This window comes from Salmo salar, unplaced genomic scaffold (assembly GCF_965601325.2).
Source record: "Salmo salar unplaced genomic scaffold, fSalSal1 ptg000691l, whole genome shotgun sequence".
Taxonomy (NCBI): Eukaryota; Metazoa; Chordata; class Actinopteri; order Salmoniformes; family Salmonidae; genus Salmo; species Salmo salar.
Genome location: NW_027675466.1, coordinates 1,138,389 through 1,155,156, shown reverse-complemented (window position 1 = coordinate 1,155,156; position 16,768 = coordinate 1,138,389). Strand labels below are relative to the sequence as shown.

Below are 16,768 nucleotides of genomic sequence, written 5' to 3'. Positions count from 1 at the left end.
AATTCCTATTGTAAACTATCTAGGGTTATGACAATAGGGTATTAACTTCAGATGAAATGATTATAGGTTTCTGTTATTGAATCAGGATAAACCATCCCATGCATTAAATTAAAACAATTAATGACTCCACCAAGGCAACATACATAATGTTCCATATGTGTATTAAAACATTTTCAAACACAAATACATGTTCAGACACAACATCAAAAGAAAAAAATAATAATAATAAACCCCAATGAGTCGTGCACAACCCGTGTCCAAATTAACCACCTCACATTGTGGTTACTCACTACTTGGTAGATATTCCCTCAGCGAAGTATGGCAGTTCCATGCAGGTTTCCTCACCAAGTCCAAGGCAGCACAGCTACCCATGCAGACAGTACTCCTTAGTAACCGATATCCCCATGGCAACACGAACTCGTTAAGCTTCCCAAGCAATTATCTCCCGGTGTCACACGATGCTAGGCTAACCTCTAGCTGGCTAATACCTCCACAACGAGACGGTAGCTTCAGTCTTTACTAAGTTTTAACTAAATTATAACAACTCTTTTATTAAATAAAACATGTATTTCCCTTCATGTCTTAGTAGCTATGGGTTTTGTTGTAGTTCTGTCGTCTTCTTTTATAATTTTTCTTCACCAACCGTCCTGAGGTAAAACGTCCATCCTTTCATCAACGTCTTTTTCCCTCCCGTTAACCAGGTCAACTCCCATTGGCCACAACTTAACAAGCGACCTTATTGGTCAAAACTTAAACTTCAAAGTAAAACAAACTATTCACTTATACATTTAAATAAATATTTCTTCAAAAAGCATAATGCATTAACAACATTACAGTTTAGGAGCAATTCAATCATCTTTTAAATATAATACCAATTAATTATAACAAATGAACTCAATACTTGGTTCAAACAAGAGTATTACACAAACATACAGTCAATAATACAGTAGAAAAATAAGTCTATATACAATGTGAGCAAATGAAGTGAAATAAGGGAGGTAAAGGCAAAAAAAGGCCATGGTGGCAAAGTAAATACAATATAGCAAGTAAAACACTGGAATGGTAGATATGCAGTGTAAGAAAGTGCAAAGTAGAAATAATGGGGTGCAAAGGAGCTAAATAAATAATTACAGTAGGGGAAAAGGTAGTTGGGCTAAATTATAGATGGGCTATGTACAGGGGCAGTAATCAATGAGCTGCTCTGACAGCTGGTGCTTAAAGCTAGTGAGGGAGATAAGTGTTTCCAGTTTTAGAGATTTTTGTAGTTCGTTCCAGTCATTGGCAGCAGAGAACTGGAAGAAGAGGCGGCCGAAGGAGGAATTGGCTTTGGGGGTGACCAGGGAGATATACCTGCTGGAGTGCGTGCTACAGGTGGGTGCTGCTACGGTGACCAGTGAGCGGAGATAAGGGGGGACTTTACCTAGCAGGGTCTTGTAGATGACCTGGAGCCAGTGGGTTTAGCGACGAGTATGAAGCGAGGGCCAACCAACGAGAGCGTACAGGTCGCAGTGGTGGGTAGTATATGGGGCTTTGGTGACAAAACGGATGGCACTGTGATAGACTGCATCCAATTTATTGAGTAGGGTATTGGAGGCTATTTTGTAAATGACATCGCCGAAGTCGAGAATCGGTAGGATGGTCAGTTTTATAAGGGTATGTTTGACAGCATGAGTGAAGGATGCTATGTTGCGAAATAGGAAGCCAATTCTAGATTTAATTTTGGATTGGAGATGCTTATAGTGAGTCTGGAAGGAGAGTTTACAGTCTAACCAGACACCCAGGTATTTGTAGTTGTCCACATATTCTAAGTCAGAACCGTCCAGAGTAGTGATGCTGGACAGGCGGGCAGGTGCGGACAGCTATCGGTTGAAGAGCATTTAGTTTTACTTGCATTTAAGAGCAGTTGGAGGCCACGGAAGGAGAGTTGTATGGCATTGAAGCTCGTCTGGAGGTTAGTTAACACAGTGTCCAAAGAAGGGCCAGAAGTATACAGAATAACACCAATAACAGAGGGGGTCTGATCTTTGTGCCTCTGTAAATTTCTCATTCATCATCATTAACGATTCATTCATGATTATTCATAATCATGGTAGCATCTACATGAATGTAGAAGTGTTCAGAAACATCTTCTATTCTTACTGACAATACAAGTGAAGTGATTCCAAAATGACAGGACATTATTCACCATTCAGTTTCTATTAGGAAAAACATAATTCAAAACACAACCAAGTCAAACTGCAAATGCATTCAACAAGTTTGTAGAATCACAAGCTTGATGTTATCACTGCAGGCATGGAACATGGGACTAAATACTAAACTTATGACAACTTTAATACAACATAAGTGAATTTGTCCGAATATGTAAAACTTTTTCAAATGGGAGAACTAAATACATAAAGTGCTTTCCTTTCTTAACAGTAACACAGCTATGTATGAAAATACCCTCAAATAAAAGGTGACATTCTGTACTGTCTCCTAATATGAAACATTCGATCTCAAATCCAAAATGCTGGAGCATAGCACCACATTTAAAACTGTAGGCTTCACTGTCCAAACACATATGGTGTGGACTATGTGTGTCTGGTAAACACATGTGGATCTGGTGAACAGTAATCATTTGTTGACCAACTACAGGAATACTGACCTCAGAGTCTCCAGTTTACAGTGTGGATCCTCCAGTCCAGTAGAGAGCAGCTTCACTCCTGAATCCTTCAGGTCATTGTTACTCAGGTCCAGCTCTCTCAGGTGTGAGGGGTTTGACTCCAGAGCTGAGACCAGAGAAGAACAGCCTTTCTTTGTGACTCCACAGCCTGACAGCCTGCAAAGAGATCATCATGACTTCACAAACACACTGTTAATTTAACACCAGTAGTGTAGAAGGACAACGGTAGATGCATTTGGTTCATATTCCCAAACAACATATAGATTCATCTTCCATCAATGCATTTATTCAATATGTTTTTCAATATACATATTATAATACATATTTTTCTCTAAACATAATATTTCTTCCTGATGAATACTTCTTATATGTCATTCTATTTACTCACAGAACAGCTCTGGAGGCTTTGACCACTGGCAGCAGCCTCAGAAGACCTTCCTCTGATCTGGAGTATTTCTTCAGGTCAAACACATCAAGCTCCTTTTCTGAAGTCAGCAACACAAAGACCAGAGCTGACCACTTTGCAGGTGACAGGTAGACTCTAGAGAGACTTCCTGAACTCAGGTAGCTTTGGATCTCCTCCACTAGAGAATGGTCATTCAGTTCATTCAGACAGTGGAACAGATTGATGCTCCTCTCTGGAGAGGGATTCTCCCTGATCTTCTCCTTGATGTACTTGACTGTCTCTTCATGGCTCTGTGAGCTGCTTTTTGTCTTTGTCAGTAGACCTCGTAAGTGCTTCTGATTGGACTCCAGTGAGAGGCCCAGAAGGAAGCGGAGGAACAGGTCCAGGTTTCCCATCTCACTTTGTAAGGCTTTATCCACAGCACTCTTGTAGAAAGAAACTTCAGGCTTTCTGAACAGCGCAGAAAGGTTCCTGGACGTTGATTGCGGTTCGGCCATTAGATTCTCATTGTTGTTGATGAATGAGAGGAACACATACACAGCAGCCAGAAACTCCTGAATGCTCAGATGAACGAAGCAGTACACCTTGTCATGGTACAGCCCACATTCCTCTTTAAAGATCTGTGTGCACAATCCTGAGTACACTGAGGCTTCATTGACATCAATTCCAGCCTCTTTCAGGTCTTCTTCATAGAAAATCAGATTGCCATTCACAAGCTGTTGAAAAGCCAGTTTTCCCAGTGACAGAATGCTCTCTTTATTCCAGTGTGGACCTGTCTCTTCTTTCCCAAGATACTTTTCATTCTTCTGTTTGGTATGAAACACCACAAGGTGTGTGTACATCTCAGTCAGAGTCTTGGGCATCTCTTCTCTCTTATGTTTCAGCATGTGTTCGAGGACTGTTGCAGAAATCCAACAGAAGACTGGAATGTGGCACATGATGTGGAGGCTCCTTGATGTCTTTATGTGTGAGATGATTCTGCTGGCCAGGTCCTCATCACTGAATCTCTTCCTGAAGTACTCCTCCTTCTGTGGGTCATTGAACCCTCGTACCTCTGTCACCTGGTCAACACACCCTGAAGGGATCTTATTGGCTGCTGCAGGTCGGGTAGTTATCCAGAGGAGAGCAGAGGGAAGCAGATTTCCCTTGATGAGATTTGTCAGCAGAACATCCACTGAGGTTGACTCTGTGACGTCCCAACAGATCTTGTTCTTCTGGAAGTCTAGGGGCAGTCGGCACTCATCCAGACCATCAAAGATGAACACAACTTTGTACTTGTCGTAGTTGGAGATTCCTGATTGTTTGGTTTCCATTGAGAAGTGATTAAGAAGTTCAATCAAAGTGTGTTTGTCCCCTTTCATCAAATTCAGCTCCCGGAAAGGGAATGAAAACACAAATTGAACATCCTGATTTGCTTTGCCTTCTGCCCAGTCCAGAATGAACTTCTGCACAGAGACTGTTTTTCCAATGCCAGCGACTCCCTTTGTCAGCACAGTTCTGATACGTTTGTCTTGTCCAGTTAAGGGTTTGAAGATGTCGTTACATTTGATTGCAGTCTCTGGTCTTGCTTGTTTCCTGGTTGTTGTCTCAATCTGTCTCAGCTCATGTTCATTATTGACCTGTCCTGTTCCACCCTCTGTGATGTAGAGCTCTGTGTAGATCTTATTGAGAAGTGTTGGGTTTCCTTGTTTAGCGATCCCCTCAAATACACATTGAAACTTCTTCTTTAGATTAGATTTGAGTTCATGTTGGCAAATCACAGCAAGCTCATCTGAACGAAGAAATAACACAGAGGATATTAATATTACGTCTGTTTTAATGGCTACAGTATTGTAGGACTGTTATAAAGTTTTAAAGTATAATAATTTATTATCTTAACTGACTGTATAAACGTGTAAACGTTTTCATAATGCATTACAGACTGGTGTGACTGATTATATTATTATTGGTGTTATTGATGGTATTATTAATGTTGTCTCTCTCTGTCACTCTCTCTAAATTAATCAACACAACACATCCCTGCTGCTACTTGATGAGGTCACTAGGTGTTGTGTTAAGGCTGCTTCAATATCATTGAGTTACACAGCTACTTTAGCTGTACTTTAGCTACAGCTTTTAAATGTTATAAAACAGCATTCAACATGAGGCAGACAGATCTTACATTTCTCCAGTGTGTCAGCAAGCTCCTTCTGGTTCATTTTCCTCAGGACGTGCAGTGTGATCTTCAGAGCCCCCTCTCTGGCACTGCTCTCCTGCTTCTCATCTTCAGCGTCCACCACTTCCTTATCCTGCTTCTGACTCTCAAAGCCTTCTGGGAGTTCTGGACTAAGAATCCTCTTGAACATCTTCAGCTCGTTCTTCACAAATGTCATCATTTTCTCTTCAAGCATCTGAAATAAATCATGTAAATAAGTTAAGCAAGAGAAGAAATGCTTTCTCATTAACACATTAATGAATAATTGACAGATCAACTTTACTTGAGGTAAACAAAATCAAATGTTCATAACAGGATCACATACACTGAATATAGAGTCCAGGTCTGTTTGATGACTCTGGGAAGACTGACCACTGAGAATCTCTGACTCTGATCTCTCCTGTTGGTTTCTGTGGACAAAACATGAGATTACAGTACACACACACACACACACACACTGTTTTAGGACTATGAAAATGGACTAAAGTAGGAGAAATGACTAGAGACAGTGTTGTTTAACACACTGACCATGACCCATGAGTTCTTCTTACCTTTGTTCAGTAGAAAAGTCTCCCTCTCTAAAGGATATAGGAGGCGCCATAGACTGCTCACTCTTCATGGACACACAGCTGGGTACAGGGGAGGCTGGTCTCTCCTGCTTGATTGGTCTTCAACACAACAGAGACAAACATTACATCTCTCATCTACTCTGATCTCAGATGGGAAACATAAGAAGAGTTTTATTCCAAAACGCTACATTTCACTTTACAGAAACGTTTGTAATTTGCCTTTATTGTTTAAAGAAATTATGAAAGAGATTGTTGTGTTTTTTCACTATCTAATCATGGCATGGGGTTGTTCAATGACAGACATGTATTTGTTTAAAATCTATCACTTGATGGTTTCATTTCAGAGAGACAAATAATGTTTTTTGCTAAATGCTATATATCTGCCTCACTCTCAGAGAAATCAGTAGTACTGCTAGGTTTAATACAGTAATAATATATATCTGCCTCTCAGAGAAATCAGTAGTACTGCTAAGTTTAACACAGTAATAATATATATCTGCCTCACTCTCAGAGAAATCAGTAGTACTGCTGGGTTTAAAACAGTAATAATATATATCTGCCTCTCAGAGAAATCAGTAGTACTGCTAGGTTTAACACAGTAATAATATATATCTGCCTCACTCTCAGAGAAATCAGTAGTACTGCTAGGTTTAACACAGTAATAGTATATATCTGCCTCACTCTCAGTGAAATCAGTAGTACTGCTAGATTATACACAGTCAAATATAACATAGTACTACATTTTTAATAAAGATATGTACAAATGATACATTTGTGACATCAATATATATATATTTAAAAAAATATTCAAGAAATGTATATGTGATCTGTTTGTAAAACATTTACATTTGACACTTTTGTCATTTAGCAGATGTTCTGGCAGGTTTATGGTTCCCCCCTAGACTCTCAGGAGTTAACACACTCAGGTCAGGGAGAGATGGAGAGGCAGGTTTATGGTTCCCCCCTAGACTCTCAGGAGTTAAAACACTCAGGTCAGGGAGAGTTGGAGAGGCAGGTTTATGGTTCCCCCCCTAGACTCTCAGGAGTTAACACACTCAGGTCAGGGAGAGTTGGAGAGGCAGGTTTATGGTTCCCCCCTAGACTCTCAGGAGTTAACACACTCAGGTCAGGGAGAGTTGGAGAGGCAGGTTTATGGTTCCCCTAGACTCTCAGGAGTTAACACACTCAGGTCAGGTAGAGTTGGAGAGGCAGGTTTATGGTTCACCCCTAGACTCTCAGGAGTTAACACACTCAGGTCAGGGAGAGTTTTAGAGGCAGGTTTAGGGTGTGTTTGTATGTGTCTTTTGTGGGAGATTGTTTGTGTGCACTGCGTTTGTTTGAGCCTGCCACACTGTTGCCGTTGTGAGTATTGTTTATTGTTTTTGTTTTTTCCTGTGGATGCCTTTCGTTTTTTTCCAATTAAAAGAATGAGTATCCACATACCCGCTGCATGTTGGTCCTCCTTTCCTCAACACAACGAAATCCGTGACAGAATCTCCCACCAAACCAGGACCAAGCAGCAGAGGATCGAGGAGGAAGGATGGACGCGGGCAGAGATAAGAAGGAGCGTTTCCAGGGCTATGGAAGAGTTTAGTAAACTCGAGAGGCAGCCCCAATAATTTTTTGGGGGGGTCACAAGGGCAGTTTTGCGGGGCAAGAATGGAGCCCCAGGCAAGCTCCCCGCACTAGCATGGAGGTGCGTGTCTCCAGGCTGGCACGTCCAGTACCAGCCCCACGCACAAGGCATCTAGTGCGTAAACCCAGCCTCGCCAGTCTAAAGTTGCCAGAGCTGCCCTTCAGTCAAGAGTCGCCAGAGCTGCCCGTCAGTCAAGAGTCGCCAGAGCTGCCCGTCAGTCAGGAGTCGCCAGAGCTGCCCGTCAGTCCGGAGTCGCCAGAGCTGCCCGTCAGTCAGGAGTCGCCAGAGCTGCCCGTCAGTCCGGAGTCGCCAGAGCTGCCCGTCAGTCAGGAGTCGCCAGAGCTGCCCGTCAGTCCGGAGTCGCCAGAGCTGCCCGTCAGTCCGGAGTCGCCAGAGCTGCCCGTCAGTCCGGAGTCGCCAGAGCTGCCCGTCAGTCCGGAGTCGCCAGAGCTGCCCGTCAGTCCGGAGTCGCCAGAGCTGCCCGTCAGTCCGGAGTCGCCAGAGCTGCCCGTCAGTCCGGAGTCGCCAGAGCTGCCCGTCAGTCCGGAGTCGCCAGAGCTGCCCGTCAGTCCGGAGTCGCCAGAGCTGCCCGTCAGTCCGGAGTCGCCAGAGCTGCCCGTCAGTCCGGAGTCGCCAGAGCTGCCCGTCAGTCCGGAGTCGCCAGAGCTGCCCGTCAGTCAGGAGTCGCCAGAGCTGCCCGTCAGTCCGGAGTCGCCAGAGCTGCCCGTCAGTCCGGAGTCGCCAGAGCGGCCAGACTGCCCGGATCTGCCCGAGCGGCCAGACTGCCCGGATCTGCCCGAGTGCCCCGACTGCCCTCCGGGTCTGCCAGAGTGGCCCGACTGCCCTCCGGGTCTGCCAGAGTGGCCCGACTGCCCTCCGGGTCTGCCAGAGTGGCCCGACTGCCCTCCGGCCCAGCCCGAGTGGCCCGACTGCCTGGAACGGCCAGAACCGGAGCCACCTCCGGATATAGGTGGGTTGGGGAGGGGGGGTGTAGCACAGTGCCGTCGGGGACGGCAGCCACCCTCCCTTCCCTCCCTTTAGTTTAGGGGGATTTTTTTTGTTGTTGTTTGGGTTTTTGTTCTTCTTGAGGTGCTTCCGGGGTTAGCACCTTTAGGGGGTGGTACTGTCACGTCCTGGCCAGTAGAAGGGTTCATTGTTATTGTAGGTTGGTCAGGACCTCAACACGACGAAATCCGTGACACTCAGGAGTTAACACACTCAGGTCAGGAGGAGTTGGAGAGGCAGGTTTATGGTTCCCCCCTAGACTCTCAGGAGTTAACACACTCAGGTCAGGGAGAGATGGAGAGGCAGGTTTATGGTTCCCCCCCCCCCTAGACTCTCAGGAGTTAAGACAGTCAGGTCAGGGAGAGATGGAAAGGCAGGTTTATGGTTCCCCCCTAGACTCTCAGGAGTTAACACACTCAGGTCAGGGAGAGTTGGAGAGGCAGGTTTATGGTTCCCCCCCTAGACTCTCAGGAGTTAACACACTCAGGTCAGGGAGAGTTTTAGAGGCAGGTTTATGGTTCCCCCCCCTAGACTCTCAGGAGTTAACACACTCAGGTCAGGGAGAGATGGAGAGGCAGGTTTATGGTTCCCCCCTAGACACTCAGGAGTTAAAACACTCAGGTCAGGGAGAGTTGGAGAGGCAGGTTTATGGCTCCCCCCTAGACTCTCAGGAGTTAACACACTCAGGTCAGGGAGAGATGGAGAGGCAGGTTTATGGTTCCCCCCTAGACACTCAGGAGTTAAAACACTCAGGTCAGGGAGAGTTGGAGAGGCAGGTTTATGGTTCCCCCTTGACGATCAGGCTCTGGTTGTGGGGGATGTTCAGCTTGGGGTTGTGAGGTGCTGATAACAGTCACCCGTATGGAATTCGTAAAAGAGCTGTTTCCCAAAACCATTAATAACGTTGTACTTGGAAAATGCTCGTAATCTAACACCTGCCTCAGACCACTCGTAGAACAGCTGAGTGAGTCGTTAGATGCTTTTTTACCCTCCCGCGTGACTTTATACACAGAAGATCTCAACTAAACATAGAATCACATGGTTTATCAGTCTCTCTGACCACCGATAAATTCACAACAAAGTTGTCAATGTCTTTGCAATTTATACAAACAAGCGACATATAAAATGATGCTTAAAATGAAAACCTGAGATGACTGCATTAAACAGCAGCTATAAGCCTCTTTCAAACATATTGACATACATTTCATGTTCAATCAGTTGAGTTCTGTTTTGCTACATGTAGGCTACCGTCTAATTTGGCTCAACCAACGTGAATAGAGGTGCAACCAAAAACATTCAATTGTTGAAAAGAAAAAGTTTACAAATATTTAATGTTTCAGCTTTCAATGGCCTTCCTCAGAATAATCACACAAAGGGAATGGACAAGTTCATGTCGGGCATGGGGAAGACAATTAGGGAGAAACTCTCTTCAGCTGGTGGTGCTAATGAGAGAGGGTGTGGTAGACTATACAGGTTGGTCCTCAGGGTGAGGGCTACTGTGGTCAATGTCTCCACCTAGTGGTCAAATACAGTAATGTACCTGAACAACAGTTAGGGAGACAGAGCAAGCATAACTCAACTGCAGTAGATATCATTATTGTAAAACATTGCTATGTAACACATGTCCAATATATTAGGTATTGGAAAATAAACAAGTTAAGTGAAGTATCTATAACACACTATAGTCCTTCTATAGGTTAAGACCTCTGGGACTAAACATACTATAGTCCTTCTATAGGTTAAGACCTCTGGGACTAAACATACTATAGTCCTCTAGGTTAAGACCTCTGGGACTAAACATACTATAGTCCTTCTATAGGTTAAGACCTCTGGGACTAAACATACTATAGTCCTTCTATAGGTTAAGACCTCTGGGACTAAACATACTATAGTCCTTATATAGGTTAAGACCTCTGGGGCTAAACATACTATAGTCCTCTAGGTTAAGACCTCTGGGACTAAACATACTATAGTCCTTCTATAGGTTAAGACCTCTGGGGACTGAAGTATCTATAACATACTATAGTCCTTCTATAGGTTAAGACCTCTGGAGACTGAAGTATCTATAACATACTATAGTCCTTCTATAGGTTAAGACCTCTTGGACTAAACATACTATAGTCCTTCTATAGGTTAAGACCTCTGGGACTAAACATACTATAGTCCTTCTATAGGTTAAAACCTCTGGGACTAAACATACTATAGTCCTTCTATAGGTTAAGACCTCTGTGGACTGAAGTATCTATAACATACTATAGTCCTTCTATAGGTTAAGACCTCTGGGACTAAACATACTATAGTCCTTCTATAGGTTAAGACCTCTGGGGACTAAACATACTATATTCCTTCTATAGGTTAAAACCTCTGGGACTAAACATACTATAGTCCTTCTATAGGTTACGACCTCTGGGGACTAAACATACTATAGTCCTTCTGTAGGTTAAGACCTCTGGGACTAAACATACTATAGTCCTTCTATAGGTTAAGACCTCTGGGACTAAACATACTATAGTCCTTCTATAGGTTAAGACCTCTGGGACTAAACATACTATAGTCCTCTAGGTTAAGACCTCTGGGACTAAACATACTATAGTCCTTCTATAGGTTACGACCTCTGGGGACTAAACATACTATAGTCCTTCTGTAGGTTAAGACCTCTGGGACTAAACATACTATAGTCCTTCTATAGGTTAAGACCTCTGGGACTAAACATACTATAGTCCTTCTATAGGTTAAGACCTCTGGGACTAAACATACTATAGTCCTCTAGGTTAAGACCTCTGGGACTAAACATACTATAGTCCTTCTATAGGTTAAGACCTCTGGGACTAAACATACTATAGTCCTTCTATAGGTTAAGACCTCTGGGAACTGAAGTATCTATAACATACTATAGTCCTTCTATAGGTTAAGACCTCTGGGACTAAACATACTATAGTCCTTCTATAGGTTTAGACCTCTGGGACTAAACATACTATAGTCCTTCTATAGGTTAAGACCTCTGGGACTAAACATACTATAGTCCTTCTATAGGTTAAGACCTCTGGGAACTGAAGTATCTATAACATACTATAGTCCTTCTATAGGTTAAGACCTCTGTGGACAACACATGAGATTACATCTCCTCATGCAGGGAGTGCACACACACACACACACACACACACACACACACACACACACACACACACACACACACAGGGAGGGAACGTTGTGTTTGTTTAATATTGTTTTATGAAAATGGACAAAAGTATTAGCCTATGGATTATGAAAACAACAAAAAGAAATGTGAAAATGGGAGAGGAGAAATGACTAGAGACAGTGTTGTTTAACTCACTGACCATGACCCATGAGTTCTTCTTACCTTTGTTCAGTAGAAACGTCTCCCTCTCTAAAGGATATAGGACGACTTATAGACCAGTCACTCTTCATGGACACACAGCTGGGTACAGGGGAGGCTGGTCTCTCCTGCTTGATTGGTCTTCAACACAACAGAGACAAACATTACATCTCTCATCTACTCTGATCTCAGATGGGAAACATAAGAAGAGTTCCAAAACGCAACATAAGACTTTACAGAAATTAGCTTTTATAGTTTAAAGAAATTATGTATTAATTATTACATCTCTCACAGACAAGGATTTGTTTAAAATCTATCACTTGATGGTTTCATTTCAGAGAGACAAAAATCATGTTTTTTTTGCAAAATGCTATATATCTCCCTCACTCTCAAATGTGACCGACCGGCTCAATTTGGTAATTAACTAAATAACTACATATATAGTGATTTTGGTTTATGTCAGTTTAATTGTTTGTTATGGTATAAGTTGTTATTTTATGATTGTAAGTGATAAAATTAACTAGTAATTCTCAGTAATTACTACTTTAGTAAGGAATAACACATTTTTTCAGCACTACTGCAGTTGCTAAATAATTCCAATAGATGGGAACATAAGACCACAATGACATTTCAGAATATTAGTTTACTTTTCTCCCTGGATAAACCACCACTCCCCACACTTCCTGCAGAACCCCTGCAGAACCTCCGCAGACCCTGGATTGAGAACCCCTGATTTAGCAGATGCTCTTATCCAGAGAGATTTACAGTAAGTGCATTCACCTTAAGATAGCTATTTATTTAGGAAATAAACTTAATAAATTATTCATAAAATTGTTATCTCACCTCTTAGCTTTGGTGTCATGTCCCCCAGAGAGATTCATTTTAGAGGCAGGGCCCCCCTCCTCTCTCTCCCCAGAGAGACTCATTTTAGAGCACTGACCCCTGTAAACAGAGATCCAGCATGTTGATTGTGGTTAACACAGTGACAACTAAACAGAGAACCAGCATGTTGGTTAACACAGTGACAACTAAACAGAGATCCAGCATGTTGGTTGTGGTTAACACAGTGACAACTAAACAGAGATCCAGCATGTTGGTTGTGGTTAACACAGTGACAACTAAACAGAGATCCAGCATGTTGGTTGTGGTTAACACAGTGACAACTAAACAGAGATCCAGCATGTTGGTTGTGGTTAACACAGTAACAACTAAACAGAGATCCAGCATGTTGGTTGTGGTTAACACAGTGACAACTAAACAGAGATCCAGCATGTTGGTTGTGGTTAACACAGTGACAACTAATTATTGAATGTCAATTGTTCTCTTATATTCATTATCTCTTAGAAATAAAACATTTACTAACATACATAGAAACAGTCAGGTGATTTAATTAATAGATAATAATAGATAATAACTAATAATAATAATAATGTCTCACTTTCTCTTTTAATAATTTCTCTCATTCTAGTGTGTTGCTTTGTTCAACAGGTATGATATTATTATGCTGTTACTGAATTCAGTTCATAATAACAATGTTAAGAAAAGTATGTTCAGTGGTTTCATACCAGATTACACAGGAAAGAGGAGCTCATTGTAAGTTTGAAAACAAATTTTACGATATTTTGAAAGACGATTTACAACTTATACATAAAAAAATATACAAATTGTAAAATAACCACAATATACGAATATATGAACAATATGTTATTGAATTTGACTTGCCTACGCCCAGTTAGCGCCATTTTGTATGATTGAACTGTCACATAACTGTCCCAGGTGAAATGGACTGTTAGATCTGAGTGTTTTACTGTCAGTCACTATACTAAAATAACACCATACATTTAATTTCTCTACACACTTTACGATAATCACTGGGAAGATTCTTACCTTGTAGCCTGAATTCACAGCCAGAACATGTCAAGTAATTGAGATATTTTCCGTTGTTCTGAGAGAGCAGCTTCCTGATGACAAGTGGCTCTGTATCTATGTTCTAGGTACAGTTGATCTTTGGATGCAATAATATCTGGTCAAAGTCTAGTGACACAACACCATAGTATATCATAAACATAACAGCAGTTGGTCAGAAAAGGCCATGACATACTATAAAACAGGGTTCATCAACAACACCATAGTATATCATAAACATAACAGCAGTTTAACCTTTGGCCAGTAAAGGCCATGGCATACTATAACATGTAGAATCATTATGATGGATCCAGGTTCATACTATAACATGTAGAATCATTATGATGGATCCAGGTTCATACTATAACATGTAGAATCATTATGATGGATCCAGGTTCATACTATAACATGTAGAATCATTATGATGGATCCAGGTTCATACTATAACATGTAGAATCATTATGATGGATCCAGGTTCATACTATAACATGTAGAATCATTATGATGGATCCAGGTTCATACTATAACATGTAGAATCATTATGATGGATCCAGGTTCATACTATAACATGTAGAATCATTATGATGGATCCAGTTTCATACTATAACATGTAGAATCATTATGATGGATCCAGGTTCATACTATAACATGTAGAATCATTATGATGGATCCAGGTTCATACTATAAAATGTAGAATCATTATGATGGATCCAGTTTCATACTATAACATGTAGAATCATTATGATGGATCCAGTTTCATACTATAACATGTAGAATCATTATGATGGATCCAGGTTCATACTATAACATGTAGAATCATTATGATGGATCCAGGTTCATACTATAACATGTAGAATCTTTATGATGGATCCAGGTTCATACTATAACATGTAGAATCATTATGATGGATCCAGGTTCATACTATAACATGTAGAATCATTATGATGGATCCAGGTTCATACTATAACATGTAGAATCTTTATGATGGATCCAGGTTCATACTATAACATGTAGAATCATTATGATGGATCCAGGTTCATACTATAACATGTAGAATCATTATGATGGATCCAGGTTCATACTATAACATGTAGAATCATTATGATGGATCCAGGTTCATACTATAACATGTAGAATCATTATGATGGATCCAGGTTCATACTATAACATGTAGAATCATTATGATGGATCCAGGTTCATACTATAACATGTAGAATCATTATGATGGATCCAGGTTCATACTATAACATGGAGAATCATTATGATGGATCCAGGTTCATACTATAACATGTAGAATCATTATGATGGATCCAGGTTCATACTATAACATGGAGAATCATTATGATGGATCCAGGTTCATACTATAACATGTAGAATCATTATGATGGATCCAGGTTCATACTATAACATGGAGAATCATTATGATTGATCCAGGTTCATACTATAACATGTAGAATCATTATGATGGATCCAGGTTCATACTATAACATGTAGAATCATTATGATGGATCCAGGTTCATACTATAACATGTAGAATCATTATGATGGATCCAGGTTCATACTATAACATGTAGAATCATTATGATGGATCCAGGTTCATACTATAACATGTAGAATCATTATGATGGATCCAGGTTCATACTATAACATGTAGAATGATTATGATGGATCCAGGTTCATACTATAACATGTAGAATCATTATGATGGATCCAGGTTCATACTATAACATGTAGAATCATTATGATGGATCCAGTTTCATACTATAACATGTAGAATCATTATGATGGATCCAGGTTCATACTATAACATGTAGAATCATTATGATGGATCCAGGTTCATACTATAACATGTAGAATCATTATGATGGATCCATTTTCAGCCTTTACCCATTGCCCTTCATTCTCTAGACTTCCAGGTAATACATAGATCTCCACCAGGTGAATCTCCTTGCTGGATTCATGTTGAAACAGCTATGAACAGGTGATCTTGGTTGGCCACTTGTATATTACTCTAAATTATAAAGCCTGTCTTGTTGTTCTTCTTCTCTGCTGCAGATATAATGTCCAGCTTCTTGGACGTCTGAGACACGTGTGCTGTACAATGTATCACTGTGGCTTTAAATGCCATAAAATCCACTTTCTACACAAAGAGTGTATCCCAGTGCCGGAATTATAACATATATTGGGGGGACACATCCAATATTCAAATATGCTCAAAATATCCCCCAAATATATTGATATAAATAATATAAATAAATAAAAGATTTGCTGTGCTATTTCATTACTTTCAAATGTATTAAAAAGTGTAAAACTAGAATGTAATACGAGTGTTACGTAGGCTATATCACTGTCGATTGTGATGTTTTAACGTCAACGTCAATACGTCATTTTGCGCTGGAACTGTAATTGTGGAAATAAATAATATTTTGCTAAAAAGTGTCAGTAATTGCATGGAGTGGAAACAAAAGTTTTTGGTGAAAATGGACCGATTTGCGAGTGCTAATCAATCAACCATCACTAAAGTTAGCTATCATAGCTAAGTTACCTGGAACGTTAATTATCCACACATTCACCTAGCGACCACTAACGTTAGCTATCATAGCTAAGTTACCTGGAAAGTTAATTAGCCACACATTCACCCAGCGACCAACAATGGTGCTCACGGACGTATTCAACTAACGTTAATGTCTTTATTACGTTCTATTGGTCAGAAAGCCCAGGTGAAGTCTGAGTAAAGTGTCAATCATTTATGTTGTGCTGCATCTGTAATTTATGTAGACAGTAGTAGCTTTAATTTATTACATATTCCTATAGTATACTGTATAGCTGTTCTGTATAACTGTACTGTATAGGATACTGTATAGCTGTACTGTATAACTGTACTCTATAGTATACTGTATAGCTGTTCTGTATAACTGTACTGTATAGTATACTGTATAGTGTACTGTATAGCTGTACTGTATAACTGTACTCTATAGTATACTGTATAACTGTACTGTATAGTATACTGTATAGCTGTACTGTATAGGATACTGTATAGCTGTACTTCCTTAT

General features: G+C 40.9%; 1 protein-coding gene and 1 long non-coding RNA gene across 2 annotated transcripts; both read right to left on the bottom strand.

The window, feature by feature from the left end:
• Positions 1-1,172: 1,172 nt before the first annotated feature.
• On the bottom strand, positions 1,173-4,513 carry LOC145877176 (NLR family CARD domain-containing protein 3-like). The gene is made up of 2 exons (XM_082972468.1): positions 3,051-4,513; positions 1,173-2,818 (listed from the first exon to the last, which is right to left on the bottom strand). Exons 1-2 carry the CDS (start codon positions 4,427-4,429, stop codon positions 2,629-2,631), a joined length of 1,569 nt encoding a protein of 522 aa, XP_082828594.1. The 5' UTR covers positions 4,430-4,513; the 3' UTR covers positions 1,173-2,628.
• Positions 4,514-5,813: 1,300 nt separating this feature from the next.
• LOC145877177 (uncharacterized) lies at positions 5,814-13,878 on the bottom strand. The gene is made up of 4 exons (XR_014391598.1): positions 13,697-13,878; positions 12,653-12,751; positions 11,834-11,950; positions 5,814-5,930 (listed from the first exon to the last, which is right to left on the bottom strand). It is a non-coding gene; the product is annotated as an uncharacterized LOC145877177 (long non-coding RNA).
• Positions 13,879-16,768: the final 2,890 nt, after the last annotated feature.

What these genes read in the sequence shown, in the direction of transcription:
- LOC145877176 (XM_082972468.1), bottom strand. Translation starts at nt 4,429, where the DNA reads ATGAAAGGGGACAAACACACTTTGATTGAACTTCTTAATCACTTCTCA. An exon ending in AAAGCCTCCAGAGCTGTTCT is followed by an intron (nt 2,819 to 3,050) that starts GTGAGTAAATAG and finishes ATCTCTTTGCAG; the next exon opens with GCTGTCAGGCTGTGGAGTCA.